We start from the raw sequence: 24,971 nt of genomic DNA, 5'->3' as shown, positions 1-24,971 counted from the left end.
TCAAGTATTCTATGGCATTTCCTCAGACATTTGTCTTAAATTTGTTTGTGCAATACCCATCTTTGCATAGTAAAGAAATGTTGGTTAAACTCCAGCAGTAAGTAACCTGTTTCTTTTAACATGCACTTATACAGCGGCTAATTTGCCCAGCAGGCTTCTCTTTTAGCAGGGTCAGACCAAATCAGTGAGATCATGCAGCAAACTGGAGCGAGCTATACAGTTACCACAGTTTCTTGTCCAGATGAACAGATAACCACGGAGCAAACGTGTAGTGGGTGAAAGGGAGGCCGTGCTGACCAGGTAGTCTTTCGATGGTGCTTCGTGATGAACAAGTTATCACTAAACGCATACGTACTTCCCAAGCAGAGCAAGGGTGGGATGCAGAAAATCAACACCTATGAAAACCAGTTTTAGTGGCCTACCACCCAAGAAAGCACTTTGGCCTGTACCTGCTCTGAGCTGTTGTCGCTTGCGTCCTGTACGCACAGGGCAGAAAGCGAATGTGTTCTTCCACGTACACGCAGTGGCTGATGAGTGGAGCATAAATTCAGTTGAGAAATCACAATTCCTACGAAACTGCTGGTGTAAATAAAAAAGTTACTCCAGCGCTGAACATATGTACATAGTAGCTGGGGACCACTGTGGTCTGATTTAAAACATCACATCACACACTAACAATGTTGCTTGTGAAATGCCTCTCAAAGGTTTATTACACAGGTAGTTTATGTATATCGTTGGTTTCACTTACTTTAACTTTTGGCAACCACTAGTATTTCTGTTGTGGGTTACACGTGCTAACAAAGTCAGGGGTTATGTTCCCAAGCAAAGTACTTTTGGAGGACAATAATACAATTGCAAGTATTTTTGATTTGCCATAAAAGTATTGGCACTCACTTCATTCTGCTTGAAGCCAGGGAGGAATTTGATATCTATTATAAGTCTTACTCTAATAGTGTTTACTACCTGTGTGCTGCACCTTTAACTCGTAACGCCCTAAGTGTTAATGTGATTATGTTAAAGCTGTTTAAAAACATTTAATAATAACTGTCAACCAAAACAATATATTGTGGTTCTCTTGTCAGACTGTTGGACTGAACATAATAACTATCGTAATTAGAAGGATAACTGAAAGGAGATTTTGGTAAGTCAGTCACAGGAAATCTGCGTAATTTTCTTAATGTTTTGGCTCTTAAGGCTATCTCAAGAAATGGTTTTCCACTGAACAAAGATGGAGTAAGTACTGTGACTGGACTTCTGTTGTTACTAATAGCCAACCTTTAAATTAAATCTGAAATTACAAAAGTGTTTAATTCTGATTATCAGCAATGAAATTTTCAGGTCACTTCACTTACTTACACAAACTGAATTACCTAGGTTTTTTATCAAAGACAAAAAGGATGAGCCAGACTGTACAGCTCTATAAGGGAGGCCTACACTAGACGTCTCTGTACCTTTCTCCAGCCAGGCCTAAACTAGGCATCTTTGCACCTGTCTCAAGCCAGAGACATCTGGCTACCAGGAACAGCACTGCTGCCCAGCGCTTCGCTGCAAAAATCTGTCTGTACACAAGGTGTGTCTACAAGTAGTTACAACACACAGCCGCCCAGAATTACGTGGGGCTCTGCCCACTTTGTGATGGTACTAGCTAGCAGGAGCCAAGGGTCAGAGTTTTAATTTTGCCTCATACTCTGAAAAGTGCGATGCATCAAAGAGAGCCAGGGAGTGAGTTAGAAATGTCAGTCACCTTTGCAAGCCAATTTGGGTGGGTGGGCAGAAGGCAAGAGAAGAATAACTTGTTCCAAGCTTTTAATGTTTTGTGAGTACTTTAAGGCTTACTTAAGTGGGTTTTTTCACAGGATCTAGACAGGAAAAGAAGTAGCTATACTTTAAAAACAAAATAAAATAAGAGCTTGGCACTTCTGTGATTAGCTTGAGCGGGTGTCACTTATCTTGTTGTATTAAGGAAAAATCTGTAAGTGGCCAAAACCAAGTAATCCAGACTTACAGTCAATACGTAGATATGCATTTATACATTTTAATTGTTTTTGGTTTCAAGCATACAAACTTCAGGTCACATCTGTTTGGTGTCAGACCTCCCTGCATCTGGCATGCTATTATCTGCCTTTTCTTGAGCAAGCCCAGAACATCCACTGTACAACATGCTACAGAAAAAGAGGGGAGCAAAAAAACCCAAAACTAAACCCGACATCAAAAATAGATTTACATAAAGAATAGAACCTTTTTATATGGAAACCCTTTTCTCTCATATATATATATATTTATATATAATCTGTGAAAATGATACATCAAAATCTTATTTCCATATTTACACTTTTTCCTTCTTGGAAGAATTACATCCATCACTCGATAGCTTCCGTACCCAATAGACTCTGGCCCAGGAGACCACAACAAGGTGGACAGCGAGCTCACCAAGCAGGGAACTCTCAGGTCCAGTGGCAGAACGCACCACGTGGCTGGAAAAGCTACCTGAGCCCGATGTTGGCTTCCAGTGGTTTGCGTTTGTTGGGCTGCAGATTCTGCTTGGGGTCAGCTTAAGTGAGCTTGGTTGGTTGTATGTGAGCCATGCAGGTTACCCTTTCAGAATTAGCTCCTCATGCCACTGGAGTTTGATAAGAAAAAGGAAGTCATGCGAACTCAAGTGAAGTTAGAGTGCCAGCAGGCTGGGGGAAAAAAAAAAAAGTCTTCTGCTATTTCATTATTTTGGAATAGTTCTCTTATTGCACTTGGTCTGTGTGTCTCCTCCTTTGTTTGAAAAAAGAAAAAAACACCTGATTTTGAAACAGTTTGTTTGTAACACTTGTCAGTTAATGTTAACAAGAGAAAGGTGAATCGAGGAAGTATTTTGCATTTCTCTCCAAAAAGGACAGTCTTCTACCACCTCAAATCCTAACATCCCAACATTGTGTTTACAGTTACTGTTTCTCATGTTCTTCCTTACTGATTTAGTTCCTGTGCAGCTACAGCAAAGACATCATACCCAAAATCCAGTAGTGCAAGAAGCAGCTTTGAGTCACATGCCTTCAGATAGGGCCTTGTTGACTTGGATCGAACCTTCGTTTTTTGACGTTTCTTCCAGGTTGCATCAAAAGGAGACGAAGAGAGAAAAATGCAAGACATTAGTTAGATGTAACAGGAACAAAGCCCTTGCCAAGGTCATAGTAAAGTAAAAGGCTCACACTTGAGACAGTTTAACAAGCAACTTTCCCAAGGGGTAACAATTTAAGGAATTTGGTTGCAAGCTTTCTGTAGCATAACATCAAGTATTGGTGTCTTTATGCAGTTTAAAGATCATGCTGGCACACAGAATTCAATTATTTCTGTAGTACTTCAAGTGGTACTCTAAATTTGCAGAGACTTCCAGCCCACTGTAACATGTGTGCCTGCTCAGCCAAGAAAGCCTGCATGTACCTAAAGGGAATGAGTCAAAAGTGCCAGCACTGGAACTACATGAGCACACGGAGACTTGAATTCTCAGAGCAAGTGCCCATCTCTGGCTATACCAGAATTTAGGTTACGTATTCCAGCGCGATGAAAAAGCGAGTGTCTCTGTGAGCTCTTACCGTGCTATTGACCATAACTGCTGTCAATCTCAGTAAGGTGCAAAATATAGCAAACACACTGCATTCGAAGGAGACTGGACAGGTTTGCTAATTTTATAATTAGAATTTGATGTCACCAGTGGCTAGCGAGCTGGTCAGCGATGTCCAGTCTCCTGTGACACTGACAGCCTATGTTAAACAGCAAGACATTAGGAAGCAACAACAGAAGTTGGGTGCAACCTCCCCAGTATCTGGCTTTATGTGGGGCATCAAGCAAGGGGCTCATGCATTTAGTTTTAACATTGGGCATATGCACCGCTACCGCCACCAAACCGACATGCAAGAAGTACAGAACAGAAATTCATAAATTCCCTAAAGCTACATACCAACCCCAGGACCTTCTGTTTTCTGCAGCCCTGCTAACTACTACCACTGCTACAGTATTTATCAATATACTATACACAAGGTTTGCCTGGTGGTTTAAGAGACTAATGGATGCACGCAAAGGCAACTTCTTTTTGAGAAAACCTCTGGAGACTGGTAATTCTTGGGCATCCTTCGTGTTAGTTTTTTTTAGTTTGGTTTTATTTTTGGTTTTATTTTTTTTCCCTTGGGTACCAGTGCCTACATTTTTGCAAGGTGAATGCTTAATAATTGCTGGTTTCTGAAAGATCACTGTATTCACCTTTCAATCATTTCCACTCCAGGTGTACTGTACTAGTGCTCCTTTTGAACTGGGTTGACATTACCTCAATATCTCAATCCATCCTCCTCTGTACTACAGGAAAATCTGAGATGAGCAGTTTTTCAGGCCAACTTGCAGAACTGTATGATAGAAAGTCTGACTCTTAACTGCTTGTCCTGCCAGTTTCAGTGGGGAAAAGACATGTCTGCTGCGCTGCCCCTGCTGCCGCCTGCTTAAATACAGTCTAGCATACTTGAATCCAAACGCTACTGCTGAGCAACTAATTACAGTCCTCTTAAAACAAATCATCAATGCATGTAAAAAATCCACACGGTGTAACTCATCCTCCTACTCTAGGGGAAGTACCATATTCCAGTTTGCTTGAAGAGGACAAGTCATCAAAACATACACTGAATTACACTGTTAACTGAGCTTAGTTTAATTAAAGAAATGGACTTAGAAGAAGGGGCAGAGGACAGATGCTATACTAGCTTCCCCGTACAACTCGTCACAAAACTCTTGTGACTCTTAATCCTACCAAATCTTTTCTAACCTGACCTCCACCAGTGTACTCTTCCAGTAAGGACTGTTGCTTATACCACTGCTCAGCCACACCCGTGCCACGGGACAACAGGCAAAGTCTGCTGGGCCCTCACCATGCATTCTGTGATCTGTCCAAACTGTGCATTTACTCATTTCCTAGTTTTCTCCAGCAGAAATGCACACTTCGAGAAATCAGACACTAACCAAACCAGTGCCTTTCTTCCCTCAGGGTGTTCCGCTAACAGCGTTGTATGAGAAAGAAACGTGTGAAGAACTAAAAGAACATTTAACGTAAGAGCCTGAAATAGCCTCTGAACACAGTACACATGTGCAAAGCATTGACACGAGCCTGCCACACCTCTGTGCTGTGAGCACGGCACTTGAGAGGCAGGCAGTCAGGTGTCACCCTGCAGCAATCTGAATTCTATTCTGACTGCCTGACCCACTTCAACAACTTCATCCTGAAGTACCAACCATTTTAATACTAAAATGAAGACAGCAGTCTGTCTTACACCAACAAATAGAACAAGTCTCTCTCTCTTCCCCAAGAAAATTACAATAAAAAGAAAGGAAACTATGTATTATAGCAGTACAAGGTTCCTTTCAGCATGCTTCAGTAAAACGATAAGGCAGGGGGCAGAGGAGTCCTCTATGGAAGGACACACAGGAGAACAATGCCATTTCCTAGTTATTTGTTGTTTCATGTGGAAGATCTTAGAACATGAACTTTTTTTTTGCATTTAATGTTTTAATGTCCCTTTAAATAATGAGGGTCAGCCTTTCGGTCTGTAATCCAACCAGAAAAAGTGTCTCTAACATAAAAAAAATTATAGGTGATTCTGAATCAAAAAAGCACACCATGCTATGGCACATCGCTGCCTCTATAACATGGTCATCTTTACAAACAAAAATATTTCAGAAGAGAAAAACTGGTTTGAAAAAAAGACTGGATGTAGGTAAGAAATACCTTGCTGCAATCCTCTGCTTTTTTTTTTTTTTTTTTTGCAACTAGTTGGGAATATGGTTACACGGTACATTACTTGCAAATCTGTGCCTTTATGTGTGATCACATAAATCTTTAAATGCTTAAGTAAAGCTTTGTATTTATCCAAAGCCAGTATCTTAACCACTTCAAATAGCTGATCTCTTCAGAGGCATTCCTAAAGCATGGTCCATATGCTGAAGAGCTTACATGACCTTTTGCTACAAAACTGATTAAAATTAACAAAATGAGGGACTAAAATTAGCAGCTTAAACTAAGCCATTGACATGCCATTTATTCTAGTAGTTTGGAAAAAAATGAGAAAATATCTCACATTTTATTCTAATGCTGATGTTTGTGTAATGATGACTGTGTTTAGGTCCACGATACGTGCTTTATGGAAATGCTGGTAAGGGACTGACACCTCCTCCCTCACAATGTCACCATTAGCAGTCCACTGCTTTATCCTTGCAGAAACTTTTGGGGCCTAAATGCACCTGCACAAACCAGTTAACAGCTTGGCATGTGTTACATCTGGGTGAGTCTTTGGTCCATCCATTAATCTTTCATTAAAGGGACAGAAAACCCTGCAGCTCTTCAGCTAAGAAACAATGGATGGAAATAGAATTGTTCATACCATCAACCCTTCTCTGTCAGCCACTTTGCATTCTGATATAACAAGCATTTCAGGTGCATTTCCACATCACTTTTACTAGCATTGCCTCTTAGCAGTGTTGCTTTATTACCAAAAATTGCTTTAATACTGTTAAAGTCAGCACCAAAAGCATTTAATTGGCTTACATTACTGCAGTAGCTTTGCAAAAGTAAGCGAATATATGCTAGAAAAAGTGAGCACAGGCCCTTGTGACTGCAGCCAATGCCCCAAACTACTTGAGTGGTAAAAATGTCCTTCCTGTATCAGTCCTACATTAAACACTGTCTATTGAAATCCTGCACAGACTTGCTACAGCAAAATGAACTTCACGTTTCATGAATGCCACACGTGACCCAGCAGAGTTCAGGCAGGAATATGTAGGACTCCCTTACTGCAGTCTAAACACCAACAGCTTTAAAAGTGCTATGCAAGGCTCAACTGAAGTCACTGCATTTTAACAAGGTTTCTACCCACAGCCTTTAACTCTAAGCCACCTGCAACATGTAACAAGGCTCTGCACCCTCTGAAATTGTCAGGTAACTTTTTTCTTTCCTATTCTATCCACACGTTAACTTGATTAGAAAAGTTAACCTAGGATTCACTCTTGAAACTGGAAGTTGGTTTACTGGTTTGTTTTTGGTTTTTAACTTTGTTTCTCCAAACTTGCACCAAGCCTTCTTTTACACTTCCCCTCCAACCCCCCCACCTCAGTTCATGAACAAAGTTTGCTTAGTTGCAGCTTACGTTTGATATGGACTTGACACCACAGTACCGTATGTTCATATGAACATCTGATAACCTGTGAAACAGAAATCACATCTCCCAGTTTGTAAAGCATTAGCTACCTTCTCTCATATTTGCAGAGACTAAACATATCACTTGCTTAAAAAGGAAAAATTAAAATCCTCTTTATTATCCTCATCTGTCCCTCCAGATATATCTGAAGCAAAGCATCAGAGGGTCTACATGTGCTAGCCCTCTTTTGTGTATAAGCTGAAAAGCCGCCTCAGTTCCCCTCTGACCCCCAGAAGAAACATGCACTTCAAGCTGTGAGCTAGGCCAGGCCAGTGTATTTGAGGTTCTGCTACAGAATAAACATTTGTATTTTGCTCTTTTGAGAGTAAGAGCAAGAGCTGCAAGAGCCGTTTCCCACACAGATCCTCTCCGGGGATAACAAGCTGTTACATTTGGACAAACGAATGACACCAGGATGCAAAGCTGAACACCTGCAAGGGTAGTCTGAGCGCTGCAGAACACAGAGAAGCAATAAGCCATCAGCGAAGTACAGAGGTGTTTCAGCCAGGGAGGGATTCTTCTAGAGATCTGTGTCCGTGCAAGTTCTGGGCGTCCCTGTCCCCAGCCAGCAGACAGACTGCTCACGCAGCTGGAGCAGGTGCTGCAGCAAAGGCTGTTAAGGCACAAGACAGATTCAGAGGAAGAAACTGCCTGAAGTTTTTTATATTTTAATGACTTGTACTGTGTTTTTGACAAATTACCTTCTGCAATACAAACATATCATTTAGGGATGAGTACTCTGTGTCCAGAAAGTATATGAATTGCTAAATAACGGACACATGCTTCTGACAGCAGAAAACTGGTCCAAAAGTATAATCTGACATTTTTTTCCAACAAAATCTAGCTTGGTTAATTCCCATGGGAACTTGCAATAGCAGTGTTTGTAATATCGCTTTAAATTTGCATTGCTGTTATCAATAAACTAAAAATTTTAATAGAAATGTTAATGCAAGCCTTTCAGAAAATTTGGCCATATTTATTTAAAAGCTAACTGCAGTGAAGTGCAGGGGAAAAAACCCTCAGTTCTGCAACTAACTGAAATTTTTATGTATTGTTTATAAGCTTTATTTAGGTTAAAAGACAAGTCTCTCCTGTAATTCTGCATCTCGTAGGATACAGAAGAAAAAAATGTAAGCGTACTTGTATTAGTTGGTGCTATAGGATATGTCCAAGTATGACAAAGTCTGTAAAAAAGCATTATTCCCAGCTGAGGCCTTTACACAGAAGAAATTTTTCAATCTATCAAATGAAAAGAATCCAAATTCCTTCTTGTGTTAACACCACATGCAAATCCATGTCTGTCACCACTGCATATTCGGACATACACTCACACCTTATCTAAAGCTCTACCTTTGAACATAGATTTGATGAAACAAAGTAACAAATCAGAAATGTATAAATACTGAATTATTTTACTGTTTATAAATATGGAAAATACCGGTCTCAGCCGTGTGAGACACAATGCAAAAAATACAGGGCTGTATCTACATTGGTTAGAGCTGCCCTGTAGTACCTTGTAAGTACTGCAGGCTGACCTAGGGGTTATTTATCATACAAATAAGTGGATTTAATTTATTTAACTGAGAAGAAGCTGTAAGAAAAAAACCCAATACAGCAGCTCAAGGTAAGTCTATCAGCAGGAGTTAAAAAGGCTTAGGCAGGTCATGCACCCACGCTTAAAGATGGCTGTTTCGATACATTCTGTATTTAATCTTTCTTACTAAAGCGAAGGAGGAGCACTGACTCCCACGGTGCTGCAGCTCTGCCAGGGTCATAGGGATGCACAAGGAGCATCACCTCCCTCAGAACAAGCACTTAAGAGAAAAATGAGTGCGACAGGTGCAGGGTCTTTCTGAAAACAGCGACTGCAGCCAGCAGGGCAGCAGAAGCAGTAACCGCCCTGTCCAGAAGAAAGGGCAAAGTCTGTTTTCAGCAGGGCTGGGAGAGATTTGGAAACATTTTGCTTCCATATGCCTGTGTAATTTAAGGGCATCCGGCACCATGAAAATACAACAGTGAGAACCAAAAATACACATTTTCAAGTGACCTTTGAAAATTAATTAACAGATTGTTATGTCCTGCTGCCTATATTCTACTTTGATAGCCACCTTTTATCAATGACGGAATCATTTTTTTTCTTCTCAACTCAGACATGGAATATGGATATAGGCCAAATAAACTATTCTTTGAATTCTTATAAAAAACCTGATTGAGGAATTATGGCTTACTGTTGTATCATAGCTTAGTCTTGATTCATGTTATTGAAAAGAAACAGCAACTAGAATACCATGAGAAATTACTTTTCTTGTGTTTAACACTTCCGTGATCTGTAAGGTCATAAACATTGATTCTAAATTTAGATCCTTTTTACCAAATAGGGACCATGCATGTAGGTAGACTTGACACTGCACAAAAAGTCAAGAATTGACTATCTTTGTGCAAGACACTGCTCTAGGAGTCGCAAGCTGAATGACTGGTGTGTTGCTCTTCACAGTTGTAAAATACATTGAACTAGAATTGGGTGAGAAATGTTTTCCTCTTTCAGGAGACAGTTCAAAATTTCAAAATGTTCTCTCCAAACCTGATTTTTTTTTTTTTTTTTTTTTTTTAATTGTGAATTGATAGTAAAAATAAATGAGTAACCACAAACAAAAGTTAGCTCTGGTACTTCTGAGTCAACAACCACCACCACATTTGTTACTGAAAACCACTCTGCTACTGCCACCACTTACCATTTACACACGAAGTGTAAATTATAAAATAGGTTATCAGTTTGAAAGTACTACTGCATTCGGAATAAATACTCCTCAAGCCATGTATCTTTCTTTTGGGGTTCTGTAGTCAACTTGAGAACAATGCTACTAATTGGAGGTGAAAAAAAGACCTTGCTCCCTGTGTGTTAGGGTGAAATCACAAAAGCTCAACTCATTCTGTTACTGTTCTTCAACTTTGCACCCTGATGACATCTGCTAGTTTCAAATCCATTTCCTCCTCTTGTTCAGTGCGCGCATAATTCTTCCTCTTTAAAGCAGTTTGTTATAGTTGGGAGGGAAGGGAGTTAACGTAGCAATCTTGTAGCAGGAACTCAAAATTTAGTGATGTAAGCAAGAAATAGAAACGCCATAGCCACTGAAGAGAAGACATGCGGCATTGCTTACTTAAAGCCCCATCCTGTCCCCCCAAGGACAATAGCTGCTACCAGGATGGCACCAGCGATGGAGCCTATTATAAGATTGGTGGCACTAGGACCTGTGGTAAAGGACGATGGTAAGACAGACATAAGAACCAACCACTTTATTCACTGAAGGGTAGTCAAACAATTGAAGGAATATAGACAGCACACGGGGTGATATCCCTAGACAATTTCAGCAAGCCCAACTTCTTTAACAGTAAGAATGAACAAAACTGTTTGTCTCTGCACTGTGCTATGGTGACTTCTACCACAGATAAAAACAGTCAATTCCATTGCGACTTACTCCATTACCTAGTGAATAAACTGTTAGCTGAGGACACCAAGACATTTGTGAATAACTCCTTAACTCAAAGGAAGAAGTATGAATGCTGTATATTTTATGACTACTGCAACTGAGAAAGAAAGAAAGAAAAAAAAAAATTAAAAAGCCTAACTTTTTTCATGGAGACACTGAAAGGTGGTATATATTTTAACTTGAGCTGAGAGCATCTAGCACCACTCGCTAAGAGTTTCTACAGTTACGTCAATGCTTAAATTTACAATGATTTGACAAAAGCAAAGGATTGTATAATAAGGAACAAAAGTTGAAATAAAGACTATATTCCCATTAAGCTTTCCAAACATCAAAGCATCTCTTCTTCATCCTCAAGAAGCTATTTAACAACAAAGTGGGGAAGGGTGGAGCAGGAAAAAAGACCAACAAACAGAAGCAGCACAAAATGTTCCTCCAATTTGCTCAAGAGGGCAAGAGAACACCTAAATAAGATATTCATGATTGACCCTTAAGTGCTCTGTTTACACAGGGTGGAGGGAAAGTGACAATAGGCCTGAGCACCATTTTTATTGCTTGGTACAAAAATTTACTATTGAGCTGGCTTTGATGTAAAGCTAATTGCATCTGAGCTCAAGGCAAAATGAAACCAACCCAACGGTTCTTTAGCAGCGTATTGCACGCTTCTTGTTTAAACATTTACATATTCAGGAAGAGCCTTCAAAAGCAGTTCTTACCTCCCATCCCAGTTTCCCCAAACCAACACTTCTACACAGCAATTGAAGTTTTCCTATTTTACATGTTCTGAAACTGAGCTTGCAAAACCGTCAGACAGCTAACATAAGGAAGAAAAAGGAGCAGCCAGAGATCAGCAGAGGAAAGAGCAAGGGCAGCTGCAACAACTTAAAAAGTTTTAAGCTGTTAGGTCAGTACCACAAAACCTTCTGCCCAGTCCCAGACACTATCATAGATATGTGCCCTGAGTTTTAAAATCTACTGCGGTGACCTAACTTCATTGCATCCGTTACATGTTTCCCACATCAGTGCTTCTGGAGATCAGCTAAAAGAAAATCAAGTTTTAAGAATTCCTTCCTGCAATTCCTACACAAAGAGTATTCAGGAATATGAATAAGAGACTTGGACTGAAAAGAAGCACAGTGAGTTTTACAGATATGAGCAGTGCACAAAGCTGGTAACAATAATGAAAAGGTAATTTTTCACAATTCAGAAGAACATCTCTCATTTGGACTTACCTTTAAAGGCACACCTGGCTCAAATCAACAGGAGTGAGCATGGTGGAGGGTAAATGAGTGCCATTCCACAGGCATTATATTCCAAATTAAGGCTTGCTTTCAACAGCAGCCTAATGAGCTACCGTATCTGACTCAGATCTGTGGCTTACTCCAGATTTTATCAAATGATTGCACACAACAAAAGGCTAAAAACATATCAAGTAGTTTATCTGTACTAAATCGTAGAAGACTTGAAAAATTCTAAAGCCGATTTCTTTCTAGCCATGGAATGCTGTCTTCCCACAAAGCAGTACAAGGATTAACTGATAGTAACACAGTCATAACTTAGATAAGGAAGTACCAAATGGCCACTTTTCTAAATCTGTTGTCTTACTGTGTTCCCTGGCTGTTAAATGTTGAGGGGGTGGGGGAGGAATCTATTTCATAGTGCCCATCCGTTCAACAAACAGCAGTTTGTTCTTTCAATGTAGGAAATCAACACTGGTTTTATTTACTATAAAGATGGAAGAATTCAATCAAAATTTAAACACAAAAGGATAATATACAAAACTATTAGGTTCAGTTAACAGAAAAGTTACTAAAATTATGTTAAATAACAAATGGGTCCTGATAAACACACTTTTCAGATCTGAGCCAATTTTATAGAGTGTCAGTGACTAAAGAAGAAGTGATGTTCATTTTTAACACAAAAAATCCCCCTGAAAAATCTACGCCTTTAAGAATTAGGCTATCTGCTAGAGAGAGCCTAAAAACAGAGTAAATGATAGATGCCTGCATATAAATGTATGTCCATTTCTCTGGAATAATTTTAAAACTGTTTCACAGTGTACCAGGAGTGGCAGTTCCTATGAATGCAGGGAAACAGCTGTAAAGAAACTGAAAAGGCTGCATTCAAGGTAAAATTTCACTGGTAATCAACAAGACTATAATCTCATTTCTGACTTCAATGTAAAAACAAAGCTGGTGGAATGCCTATGATTGCTAAACAGCAACCACTTGTTTCCCACAACAGAGTCCTCCAATCAGTGGATTCCAGTTTTGAAATAGAGAGATTTAAGAGGACTGTGGGTAAGCTGCTTTAAGACCATAACAGACTGTGCACCCAACAGTACTTACAGTGGGACTTTTACATGTTATACCTTGCCTTAAAGATGTATGCCTCACGTTTTATTAAGCATTATCAAGGAAATTGTATGATTAATACACCAGAATTTTGCTACCAGGATGAAGCCCACTTCGCATCAGGTCACTTTAGCTAGTGACATTTATGAAGAAAAGTATAAATCAGTATGTTGCAGCTAAATCAGCCTCTCTCGTCACTGGACTCAGATGCTTGACATTGAAACTGCAAGCGAGAGGACAGTTTTAACAGCCACCACACCGTGGGGCCATTTTCCACCCAGGCTATCACAAGACACAACACTTCTGTACACACATCCCTTCCGCCATGGCACGGCCCCAGCCCGCAGGCACAGGCGTATCGTGAGGGAGCTCCTGCAGCTGACGGCACCGCAGCTGCCCAGCCTGCGCCCTGTCCTGCAAGGCGCCGTCCTGCTTCGGCCCGAGCATCGCTAGTCGTCCTTCAGGACCCTGATACAAATCCTTCTGAAGGTGTTAAAACAGAACATGCCTATAATTTCAGTGGACTTCAGACTATTCCCTAAATCATCATCATCACCACCAGATAGATTCTACAAGAATTAATATACATTGCTTTGAAACTCTGCTAGTCGTAGAAGGGGCAAGTTTGCTGCAGATTGTCCTGCAGGTAACAGCACACTGTGGTGGTTTGACGTTTTCTTTTCTTGCCTGTCACTCTGCCAGCCAAATCCTCTGGTTTAAGTTACCAAAGCTAAGCATCCATTTAGGATGAAATCTGGAAAAAAACTACTCTGCCATTTTGTCCCCCACGATTACTAAATAAATTCATAAAGCATTAAGAAACTAAAGTTATTTCAGCACTTTTTGAAAAAAAGTTTGCAAATTTGCAAGTGAGGTGGCAAGGAAGGCGGAAGAAGGGCAGAACCTGGCATCAGGTGGAGATGAACCCAGCCTCTCCCACAGCCACTGATGGTAACAGCTGCCAGGGCCTGAAGGGCATTGGGAACAGAGGGGGTATTTGTGTCCCCCATGTGCTTGCTTTAAATCAAGTAACAAAAAGTAGCAGCGGCTTGCCTTGAACGTATGTTTGTATCTGAAGGAACCAGAGGACAGAGAAAAGACTGATGGGATCCAGGACAGAAGAATGGATAGAAATAAAAAGAAGACTGAGTCAGGTAGTAAGTGATAAGAGCAGAGGAAACGTGAAGAAAAGCTGGAGTTAGAGCAGAAAGATACAGGAGCAAGAACAAGTGGTCAGGGACATTGGTCAGAGCTGAGTGGATTGAGACAGCAGGTAAGGGAAAATAAAAACAGAAGAGTACAAGGCAGAATGTAAGTAAAAGGCAAATAGTCCTCAACCTGCAGGTAAATAAATATTCTGCTCCAGAATCTGGGTCCCAAACCTCTACAGCCTTCAGAGTCTTCAGTGTTGAGCGAACAGCTGCAAAAGCCACCAGTAAAACACAGACGTGATCTTTCTCAAGCAGATGATCTAGTACCTTCTTCCTTCTATTTGTTTTTCTGTTATCCTCTGTGTGTAAAGGTGTCTACCCTTCTGAGAACCTGAGTTTCATGTAAGAGTCCAGTTCAGCAAAAGCTAAAATGGCTCTACCTAGGGCTGCAAACTCAGACACACAGAACGCTGCCTACCAGCAGGCTGCCTATGCAGCTTTAGTCAGAGCTGCGTATGAAAGCTTTTTCACTCAGCCTGCCTAGAAATCACACACTGTCTTGTTATGATGCCCCCTTCAGAGAGATGGCACTGTCACACGACAGAGGCCATTTATAGTATCAGAAACACAGCAAAGATGGAAATCTCAGAAGAGGAGAGTAACAGCAATTTATTCTGTAGTTCGCACAGGGAACGCGGAATGAGGAGAGTTCTTATATAGGCATTTTTATATGTGTATATATACATACATACACACACACGTCTATAAATCATAGCCACTGTTAAAATCAAGGTAGTGGGCTAACACTTAAGGTTACAGTTTCCTAAAACTATGGAAAGACAATAAAAATTGCTCATACATAATTCTTTATATATGAATCCTATACTTCAGCACGGTACTGCCTTAACAGAATTTCAGCAACAGAACATGTAAAACTTGCTGTCTGTACTATTAACATCAGCTTTCATCTTCCTAGCCAGATTGTGCGACCTATTATTAGACTGAAAGCCCCACAGATTGTAACAAACAATTTCTGCATTTTATGAAATAGCCCACATTACTCAGTCTATTTTGCAAAATAATCATAAATGTACATTTTTTCCCCATTTTTTTATAATTTGGTGTAATGGAAACATTTAGACATTTAATTTCACTGTGACTATGTAAAAATTCACAAACTTATTGTTTTATGCCCCACATTATCCCAGACAGGAGAAGGTTCAACACGGCATGAGCAAACCACATGACACAGACACAGTCAAATCACATGACAAATACGGTCACCACATGACAAAGCTAACGAGGTGATACACAGAGGGCTGGGTGCATACAGTTACCTCACACACTAGGCACCAAACATAAAACTCAAACTAAGAAAAATGCTTACTCTATTCCCCACCCTGTGCCTCCAAAAATCACCCCCAAGGCCAGAATGGTCCCTGCCACTGCACCTATCAGCCTGTTAGTGGCCATGCTCACTGTGTGGAGGGAAAAGGGAAGATTTTTTGGTAAGGAAATGATCACATATGTCTGAAATGAAAACATTAAATGATTCCTCAAAGGAATATTTTACACTATAATCCATTGTCAGATACACAATGCAAACCTCCTAACAAACCTTTATTTACCAAATGCTGTAGCTTTAAAAATTCTGAACAGAGCTATATTTGGTTTTCTCTGAATGCTTACAAATATTTCAGCAAGAAGTCTCCCTGTAAATGGAAGACTATTCCTTTTAGCTTGTGATTCTATGATTTACTTACTTAGAAGGGAACATCCTTACCCTACTGCTTATTTGAAACAGCCAAAATGTAAATAAATCGCCAATAAGAAAACTTCCTTTTGATCAACAGAAACTTACTGTATCCATAATATAACTAAGGAAATTAAAACTGTTTGTTTGGAAACAGTTCCATTGCAGGAAAAGAAAAAAAACCCAACTTTTCAATTCATTCCTTTACTAGTTAGTAATATTTTCCATTGTTACTGCATTTATCAATAGGGGTCTTTATTTATCTATATGACATGTATTTATCTATATGCCATCTCTCTATGACGGGTAACACCTTTTAAAAGCAAAAACCTACCCTAGAAATGTGCTTCAGGTAACACCCTGGAAATTTCAGTATGTTCAGATAGTCTCTGTTAAGACACTGAGGCCTTATTTTTCATTTTTTAAGGGAACTATTTTGAGAAAAAAATCTATATATTTCCTGTGTAAAAGATTAAAAGCTTGATGGATTCACTGAGTCATAATAGACCACAAACAAGGAGCTGAATTCCTTGTCTAATGGAAACTTTTCCAAGGGACAAAAACTTTATAGTCCTCATGCTGAATAAAGCCTGTTTTGAAATGGTTTTATAATTTTTTCCTGTTTCATAAATATACACAAACACACACACACGAGACATAAATTTTATATTTAACCCCCCCACACTATCCCACTAGTCAAAGAAAGGCCTAATTCTGCAAAAGAAAATGTGTGCATATGGGGTCCTGCCGATTTCAAAACTACAAGCCAACACGCTAAAGTAATTCAAAGTTTCTGCAGCAGCCAAAAACTAACAGCAAGAACTCTTTGTCCTCCCAAAACTGCTAGCATGCTGTGTAGTTCTGCTAGTGCAGGATACAGCAGGCTGCCAAGTTTAGAGTAATTCAAGACTCATGTATTAATACCAACATAATTAAGGACCACTAATTTTTTTAATCCTGCAATACAATGTAGAGCCAAAAGCAACTGATAGATGATGGAAAGGTCTGAAAAGTGCAGCAGGAGTAACAGTTAATTCTCAATTATCATAGCAATATATAAATAAATAGCAATACTTCCTAGCTATACATGCTCTAATTGTAAGAAAAATGCTTGGACTTATGGTGTGAAAAATCTTAAATCTATTAGGTAAATTTTCACATCATGAGTGTTCTGTTTCTGAAATGTAACAAAACTCAAATTCAGGGTTAAGGAGAAACAAGTATTTTGATTTCTGTCTCAGAAATGTAAACTGGCATATGACATAGGAAGTACTGGTAATAAGCAGGAAAAAAGTTAATGGAAACTACTTTCATAGGTTAAATCTTTACAATACAGAAAACTACACCTTGACATCTTCTCACAAAGGGATTCCTCTACTAGCACACCAAAAGAGATTATAGTAGCTGTCAGTGTTCAGGCTCCTAAATTAATTTCTAGGTGCTTCACTATCAATAGATTACTATAACAACATAAGTAAAAATAATCCATCTTTTGAAATCATTGAGCCACCTTGTACAAAAACATATTCTACCTTAATGCAGAGGACTCCATTGAAAAAATGCAGTCTACACTTTATGTCTGTACCTACTGGCAGAAATACGTGCAGATACTATTCCCAGAATATTCAGCATTGATGTATTAATTTTCATAAAGGTATTTCCATTCTGAATTCAGCAAGTTAATTTGAATTACAAAAATCTAACCAAAGTAAGTGTTGCCTTTCCTATAGGCCTTTTTTACAGAAGAGGGAATTATTTCTTACCTACAGGATTTGGAAATAAGCAATATAAAATTCAGGTACTCTCAGTGTCACAACTGTAAATACTGCTCTCCTCATCCACACACAAAGAGAAGTAAACTGCTCTCCACTTTTTCTTTTTTTTGAGACTCTGTGAGCAGCATTCCACAGTTAGGAAGGTTTTTATGGGAAATGAAATGACAAGTAGCTTTGGAAGACACTGAGCAGTGGTGGGGTTAGGAGTCCAGGAAGCACCTGCACAGACTCCCTGCTACAAATCTGGACTCTTCTAGAGAGCCTCCTTCACAGCAGTAACTCGTTTTAAGACGAGGTCTTCAACAGTTGCTGGTAAAGGCCTACTGGAACCATTCTGCTAAGGGGCGAAAGAATAAGGCACACAAGACAGCAGCAGAGCCATTCTGGAGGCACATACCAAAATCCTGTCCTTTCTTGAAACACTGTCTATTTTGAGGAGTAATCAATTACAGTCTGAGCTCTAAGGACTACACTTTTAAACAACTCTATCTTCTTTCCATCAGCCTTGTATAGGGACAGAACCACCTAGAACTGGGACATAGCAGAGAAGTTTTGTTTGGGTTTCTCAGTTGTTTATTAGAACTTTTATCTGTAAATGCGTAACACTGGATAAATATAGTCTGATGTCGGACAATGTCCTGGTGACAGGACAGACATAAAAAAACTGGACAGCAGAAGCCAAACACATTCCCTGGCAGAGAAGTCAGAGAGAATCTCAAGTGCTTTTCTTCCTCGTTGAAAAACTATTTTGATTATTTCCATAATAGCCCCTCTTTGTATCTGTACTTCATACGCAGTTGAATTACTTACTAAATACATAAGAATAAGCAAGAACAGTCATAAGAATAATATAAGCCCTTAAAAATCTTAATTCATTTCTTTTTCCTCCTATTGAAATCTGGTTTAAAAGAACCAAAGCTTCTTTTATCAGGGGCATTCTACTTTGCTCTTTTTTTCATGTACAGCTAACTGAATTGCCTGAGAACAACTAAGGGAACTAGAAATCTCTAGTAAAACATAAATAATTATCATATAAATAATAGAAGCTACACTTAGATTCCAATCGCAAAGAAAATTATCATAAAAAATAGAGAATAAGGGACGACAGAAAAAACAGAACGTACATACCATTACCTGTTGAAGTCTTTCCCAAATTTAGGTTAGAAAAATAAATTTTTCTCGAACTCCCAAAGCAGAAAGACCTACTTCAGCTACATGAAACAGATTTTTACCATCTGGGTCTAAGCTGGACTGCACAATATTATTCTCTTTCTATATGCTAATTCTCCTATGATGTATCAACAGAAAAATGTCATAAATACTTGAAAGAACATCAAAACCAAAATCACACAAACCCTTGGGTCCTTCATCTTTCTTGCCACCAGTATCCCTGATAGGATCATCAATACTGCAGTCTGTCCCAGCCCAGGAGAAATTACAAATGCAAGTGGCTTCATTACTACAAACCTGGAAAAGAAAATAAATGACAGCAGTTGGTTTATAAACTTAATAAAATGTAGTAAACATATAATCAGGTATTTAATTTACAGTATAAAACTTATCTATTTATATATTGTACAATAGCACTGAGTGTTTAGAGTGAGTATAATATATCAACAACATGAAAGTTTGCTTTAACCCTCCAAATACTCTCAGATGCTAGGAAAAGCAGAAGTGTTCCCAGTGGTTCCATCATCACTTGCACTACACCCTGTGCAGGGTGTAAAAAACAACAAAAACTCTCATCCAAAAATCCCCTATCTAGACTAGTTAGATCTTCACTAACCAACTATCTAGACTTTGAGCCTGGACGTCCAGAAGGAATACAAGCATTTGTGTTTAAAAGGTTCAAGACATGGTCATGCTTTACCACCTCTCATTTACAGTTTGCTCCCACGGAGAAAAAAAATATTAAGATTTTCAGTTTTGTCGTAATGTTTTTCTATGCAGCAATGAGGACTGCTTGCTTATCTTCTAGAAAGGGAGGAAATAGTTCTTCCTAAGTCTACATTTAGTTGAATGACCTCTAAAAAAGGACTTAGGACTCGCTAAAATCGGCAGGACATTTATCAGATATAGGAAAAACTATCTAACTGATAACCCCCAAAGTATCAAATCAATAGTGAGAGTTAACAGCTATAAACTTTCCATATGAAAAAGAATGGAACACATGGAATGTGCTGCTAGAAGAGGTTACCAAGGAAAAAGCATGACATGAGAAACAGACACGAAACAAAGAATGAAGTTTTGATTATGGGACTAGAGGTGAAGTCAAGCATCAGGCATCAACTAACAATGTCTTTATAAAGCAAAAAACCCCAGAAAATAACCTACACGCTAACGATTACAAGTAGTACACGTAATTTTTAAAATTTAACTTTTATCTCACTCTGCTTCTTAAAGTATTCACTGAAGAATCTTCTCAAGGAAGCTGAAGGTAAATACATCTTATGGCAGGTTTGATCAACTGAAGTATTCTTTCAGAATTATGAACCGGGATCAGTCCAAGCAAAACAAAAATGGTAACATAGTTCTCTCATCACTCATGCCACTCTCCAAAAATACCAAGATGATTTCCAGACCTCCTAGATCCTTTACTTTCCAATTTTAATTTTTTCCTTCTTGATTTTGAAGCTAATCCTCCTCTTTGAAGCACTCAGGCTCATCTTCAATTACAAAAAACAAGAAGAAAAAAATTTAGCCCTCTTGTATAAAGTCTAGCCCCTTAGGCAAGTATGTGTCCACTGAATCCCACAATGGAAACGTTTTATCAATCTTTATCAGTACCAGTTAAGACATAGAACAGTGAATCGGTCAAAAACATACCTAATGTCTTAGACAAATAGACTTGTGGGTAGAAAATGATACACTTTGCATCTGTTCAAGAAGAATGTACCATCTCTGTTGAGGTCCAACAGTTTAGAGTTTTAAGTCACGAAGTATACCTCCACAAACATGGGACCAACTTCATAAAGGTGTTAGTATGCAGGAAAAAGTTTAACTGAAAATGGCAAGTAGCTTGAAATATGGGTAGTACATTACAGAAGTCTTTTACAACAACTGATGTCAAAGCTCTTCCTTGCTAGTAATGAAAACACCACTTTAGATACAATTGCAGAATTAATTTGACAACTTTGCTTTCTAAAATTTTATCTGTGCTTCACAGAATGGCAGTCTTCCCCTGAATTTAACATCTGTGTTTTCAAATCAACAGGTCTTAGGAACACTTTCAGGTAGAGAACTCCACAGGGTATGTTAAGACCAGATATTGCAGAGACAGCTGAAGAAGCTTAGCTGCTGACTCCCAGTGCAGACTCACCCCATGACCAGAACACACTTTTCCATTAGAACCAATGGGACAGCTGCTTATGTTCAAGGACTGAATTGGCAGGCACTTTTTGTCCAGACACATCATGTGAGGTCCACATGGAGCTCCATCCTCCACATAACCTAAATCTGTATCATCATCTAAAAGAACATGAGCACCACTAGGAGAAAAAAGTTTTAAGATACTGTTAGTATTATGATTGTGGTCTTTTGAAAATATTAAAAATGTTAGAAAAGGTGCCAAAAGAATCATAAATTTCTCTCATTCAAGCATACAGATGGAACAAAATTACAAAGGTTTTCTGTCTGTCCATAGCATTGACAAGGTATTCCAGTTGTCAGACTAAAAAGAAGCCTAGATTAACGACTTAAATACTCAAAATGGGCACCTTGGGCTTTGGTTTTTTTTTTAACTATCTATGATGGGCTCTGCTTTTTTCTCCCCACCCCCCAAATGCTGTGAAATACTATTGCTAGAAAAACGTTAAAAAACTAACTTCCCATGTGATGAAAATACCAGTGGAATAATAGCAGAGTTGACAATCATTGTTCACTCAGGACCTAACTATGTAAGAGAATACTCTTAGCATGACAGAAGCGTTCCCAACATCTTTAAAATACAAATCCAGTATCATGTACAATTAAACTAAAACCCGTTTACCTGCCTCTTAACTAAACTGTAGCTCAACATGTTTGCCTGCCACAACTCTTCAGTTTTCTCCCTCTCAGTCTTCACTACAGCGATTTCTAAGGATACAATACTCAAAACTATTACGTTTAATGTATGGGTCTTTGCCAATTATGGACTTTCTCCCCCTGCTCCCCGCCAGAAACACATAATGCTGAGCATTAAACTCTGACTGTGAAGTTCTGCTACTGAAGAGATCAGATAATCAGGAGGATAACACACATTTCACCCTCTTTAACTGCGGAATGTTAGCCTTTCTATTTTTTTTTTTTTTTTAATCAAAAGAAATACTACTCAGAATAATGATTTTGCTGTAAGATATTAATTGCCTAAACTCATACAATTTTACATTTATGTTTATCTTCATTCAATTAGGTCTGACAAAGCAAAATCATGTTGGAACACTGCATTATCTTTTACCTGCAGTCCACTATTCGTCCTTGATGATAAAAAGAATTTGGGATAATTTCTCCTTGAACTTGACCAACTCGTGGAACTCTAGTAAGATTAGTACAGAGCAAAAAGCCACAGAAAACATCACTGTAAAACGAAAACATAAATAAAAAAGTTACTGGAACAACATGAAGTAAACTTACAAAAAAGAAAGGCCAGCAATGATGCTGCTAGTCACAGTAATACATATTACCGTAAGTTGCATGACAGACTTTCAGAGTACAAGTCTGGAAATAAAATATTATTTGACATAAATGACAAGAGCCAGAAACAAGTAATCGTTCATTCTAATGCACCAGTGAATGTTCACATCAACAAAAAATTTATCTGTGCTCTAAATACAATACAGTACAATTGAGAAGAGACGAATTGTACAAAGCTTTGTCGTATCAGGCTAAAATGCATTTCCCTCTCTCTAGCAGCTTGGACACCGTACATTAATGTGAAGTTTGAATTTTTAATTGCATTTTATTTCCCTTCCAGGACAACAGAACAATTGTTGCCATGCAGTGTGAGTGCCTGAATTTTGGTTAAAGAATCTGGTTTATTTGATGTTATTTTATATGTGCAATCTTCAACGGAAGGATATCAGCTTAAAACTTCCGTCTCTGACTCTAATTGCCTTAAGTCATAGAAGCAACTGGATGAATGCTGGAAATAGTATTTGTTAAAATTGCAAAAAATTTAAATTAGCCTACATCATTTTTCTGCATCTCTACTGACCACGAAAAGCTTTTATACAACTGAGGTTTTTAATATACATATCAGAACAACACTATTCTCATCTAAATGAGATGATGGAGAAGAGAAGGCTCTGGGGGGACCTTACATTGACCTTCCAATACCTGAAAGGGGCCTGTAAGAAGGCAGGGGAAGAACTGTTCACAAGGGTTTGCAGCGATAGGACGAGGAGTAATGGTTTTAAGCTAGAAAAGATAGATTTAGGTTGGACATTAGGAAAAAGTTCTTTAATATGAGGGTGGTGGATCACTGGAACAGGTTGCCCAGAAAGGTGGTGGAAGCCCCATCCCTGGAGACATTCAAGGTCAGGCTCGATGGGGCTCTGAGCAACCTGATCCAGCTAAAGATGTCCCTGCTCACTGCAGGGGGGTTGGACTAGATGACCTTTAGAGGTCCCTTCCAACCCAATTGATTCTATAAATGTAAAAAAAAACCACCACCACCACCCAACAAATCCATCAAACAACTTCTTTGCTTATGATCCTATCTGAAAAGTGAATCATGCAATCTAAAAAAAAAAAAAGCCACTTGACAAACATCAGATAGTCAAAAGGAGGAAAACACCATTTCGAGACTGAAATTTTTAGATACATACTTAAAATTACAAAACAGTAAGGAAATTAGGAGAAATCTAAGTCTATCCGCTAATGATCATTAACTTGAAAATTAACTTTAATCAAATATTCATCTAGTAATGATCCCATGCAAATGAATCAGCCATTTTGTCTATAGCATCCGAATGTCCTCTCTGGTCAAAATAAAGGAACAAACTTGAAATAGCATAATCTGGTATCAATGCCAGAACAAGCGAAAATAGCATGTGCATTTGCAGCCTGATTTATCCCTACCAAGTCTGAGATGTCTGTATATTATGAACTTGGGACTTTTTGCTGCCTTGCCCCAAGCTGCTCAAAGAAGTAAAGTCACAGTATATTCTTCTGAAAATCTGGAATTCTTTACAAGCGTATTACTGAGTCACCCATGGATTTGTCTGGATGAGCTACGGAACTTTGTGAGGGAAAGAAGATTCAAAATAACGCAAAACAAACTGCTGTCATGGAAAAGCAGACAACATTAACCAGTATTTATCTATTTAAAATACAAATCTCTACCAAGCTGAACTTACTGTTTGCTACACTGAATCCATCGGTCTCCATCCTTTCCACAGTTACCTTTTTTTGTGCCTTCTGTATTAAGCTTTTCGTAACAAAATTTGTCAGATCCTGAAGACTCTGTTGATGAAGAAAGGAAAAAGAAATGTACTTTCCACCGGAAATATGAGAGCTTTCAAAAACCTGCATATTTGTTGCAGCAGTTCTCTATTTTTTTCCTACAAAACAGAAATCTAACCACATTTGTATGTACACAAGCAGTATTTCCCAGTGACTACAGTGGGGACCTAGCAGACTGAAATGCAATACCTACAGACTGCTTTTCTAAATAATGCTCAACATTCAAAATGTGCTCTGAACTTTTGAAAAAGCTGTCTCCACAGTGTCTGCATTGTCTTCTGCATTTGAATTTACCTGGGGTCTAATTTTGTTCACTTCGTAACAGTTGCACATAGATTCAATCTAGTTGTTTGCACTGCAAAATTCCGGACCTGTATTTTAGATAAGAGATTTTATATGCGGCATATACCACAAGTGTATGTTCTGACATCAACTCAATGTTAATTTTTTAAAATTTTTTAGGAGTTCACGTTAAAAACAAGGTTGAACAGTCAGAGTGTAATTTCTACAGCTTTTTGAGAGTAGAAATCTGAACTAACAGGTTTAAACCCACAACTATTTACTAACAAGTCCACTTGTTTTTTCTAAAAAAATCAATTAAGAAAAAAAGAAAAGCACAACGGTAATACAGAAGATGATAAAATATTAAGAGTGAGTAATAGAGAGTAGAATCAGTAAAACCACTTGTGCAGAAGACAAACGAACTATTTTAAAATGTGTGTAAGAAAGAAATTAGTTAACGAAAACATCTATTGCCTTTAATATTATCAATAAATTTGAGGTGGCAACATA

General features: G+C 38.7%; 1 protein-coding gene across 1 annotated transcript in view; it reads right to left on the bottom strand.

Annotated features, from left to right (window-relative positions):
- Positions 1–10,374: 10,374 nt before the first annotated feature.
- ADAM23 (ADAM metallopeptidase domain 23) overlaps positions 10,375–24,971 on the bottom strand; it is a 68,292-nt gene continuing 53,695 nt past the window's right edge. The window contains exons 21-25 of the mRNA XM_086465521.1: positions 24,074–24,179; positions 22,174–22,293; positions 21,058–21,226; positions 19,094–19,205; positions 10,375–10,469 (exon numbers count right to left, since the gene is read on the bottom strand). Coding sequence (XP_086321647.1) covers positions 10,375–10,469; positions 19,094–19,205; positions 21,058–21,226; positions 22,174–22,293; positions 24,074–24,179 — 602 coding nt within the window. The remainder of the gene's footprint in view (positions 10,470–19,093; positions 19,206–21,057; positions 21,227–22,173; positions 22,294–24,073; positions 24,180–24,971) is intronic.

This window comes from Leptosomus discolor, chromosome 5 (genome assembly GCF_034619465.1).
Source record: "Leptosomus discolor isolate bLepDis1 chromosome 5, bLepDis1.hap2, whole genome shotgun sequence".
Taxonomy (NCBI): domain Eukaryota; kingdom Metazoa; phylum Chordata; class Aves; order Leptosomiformes; family Leptosomidae; genus Leptosomus; species Leptosomus discolor.
This window is presented reverse-complemented; position numbering and strand designations above follow the sequence as displayed.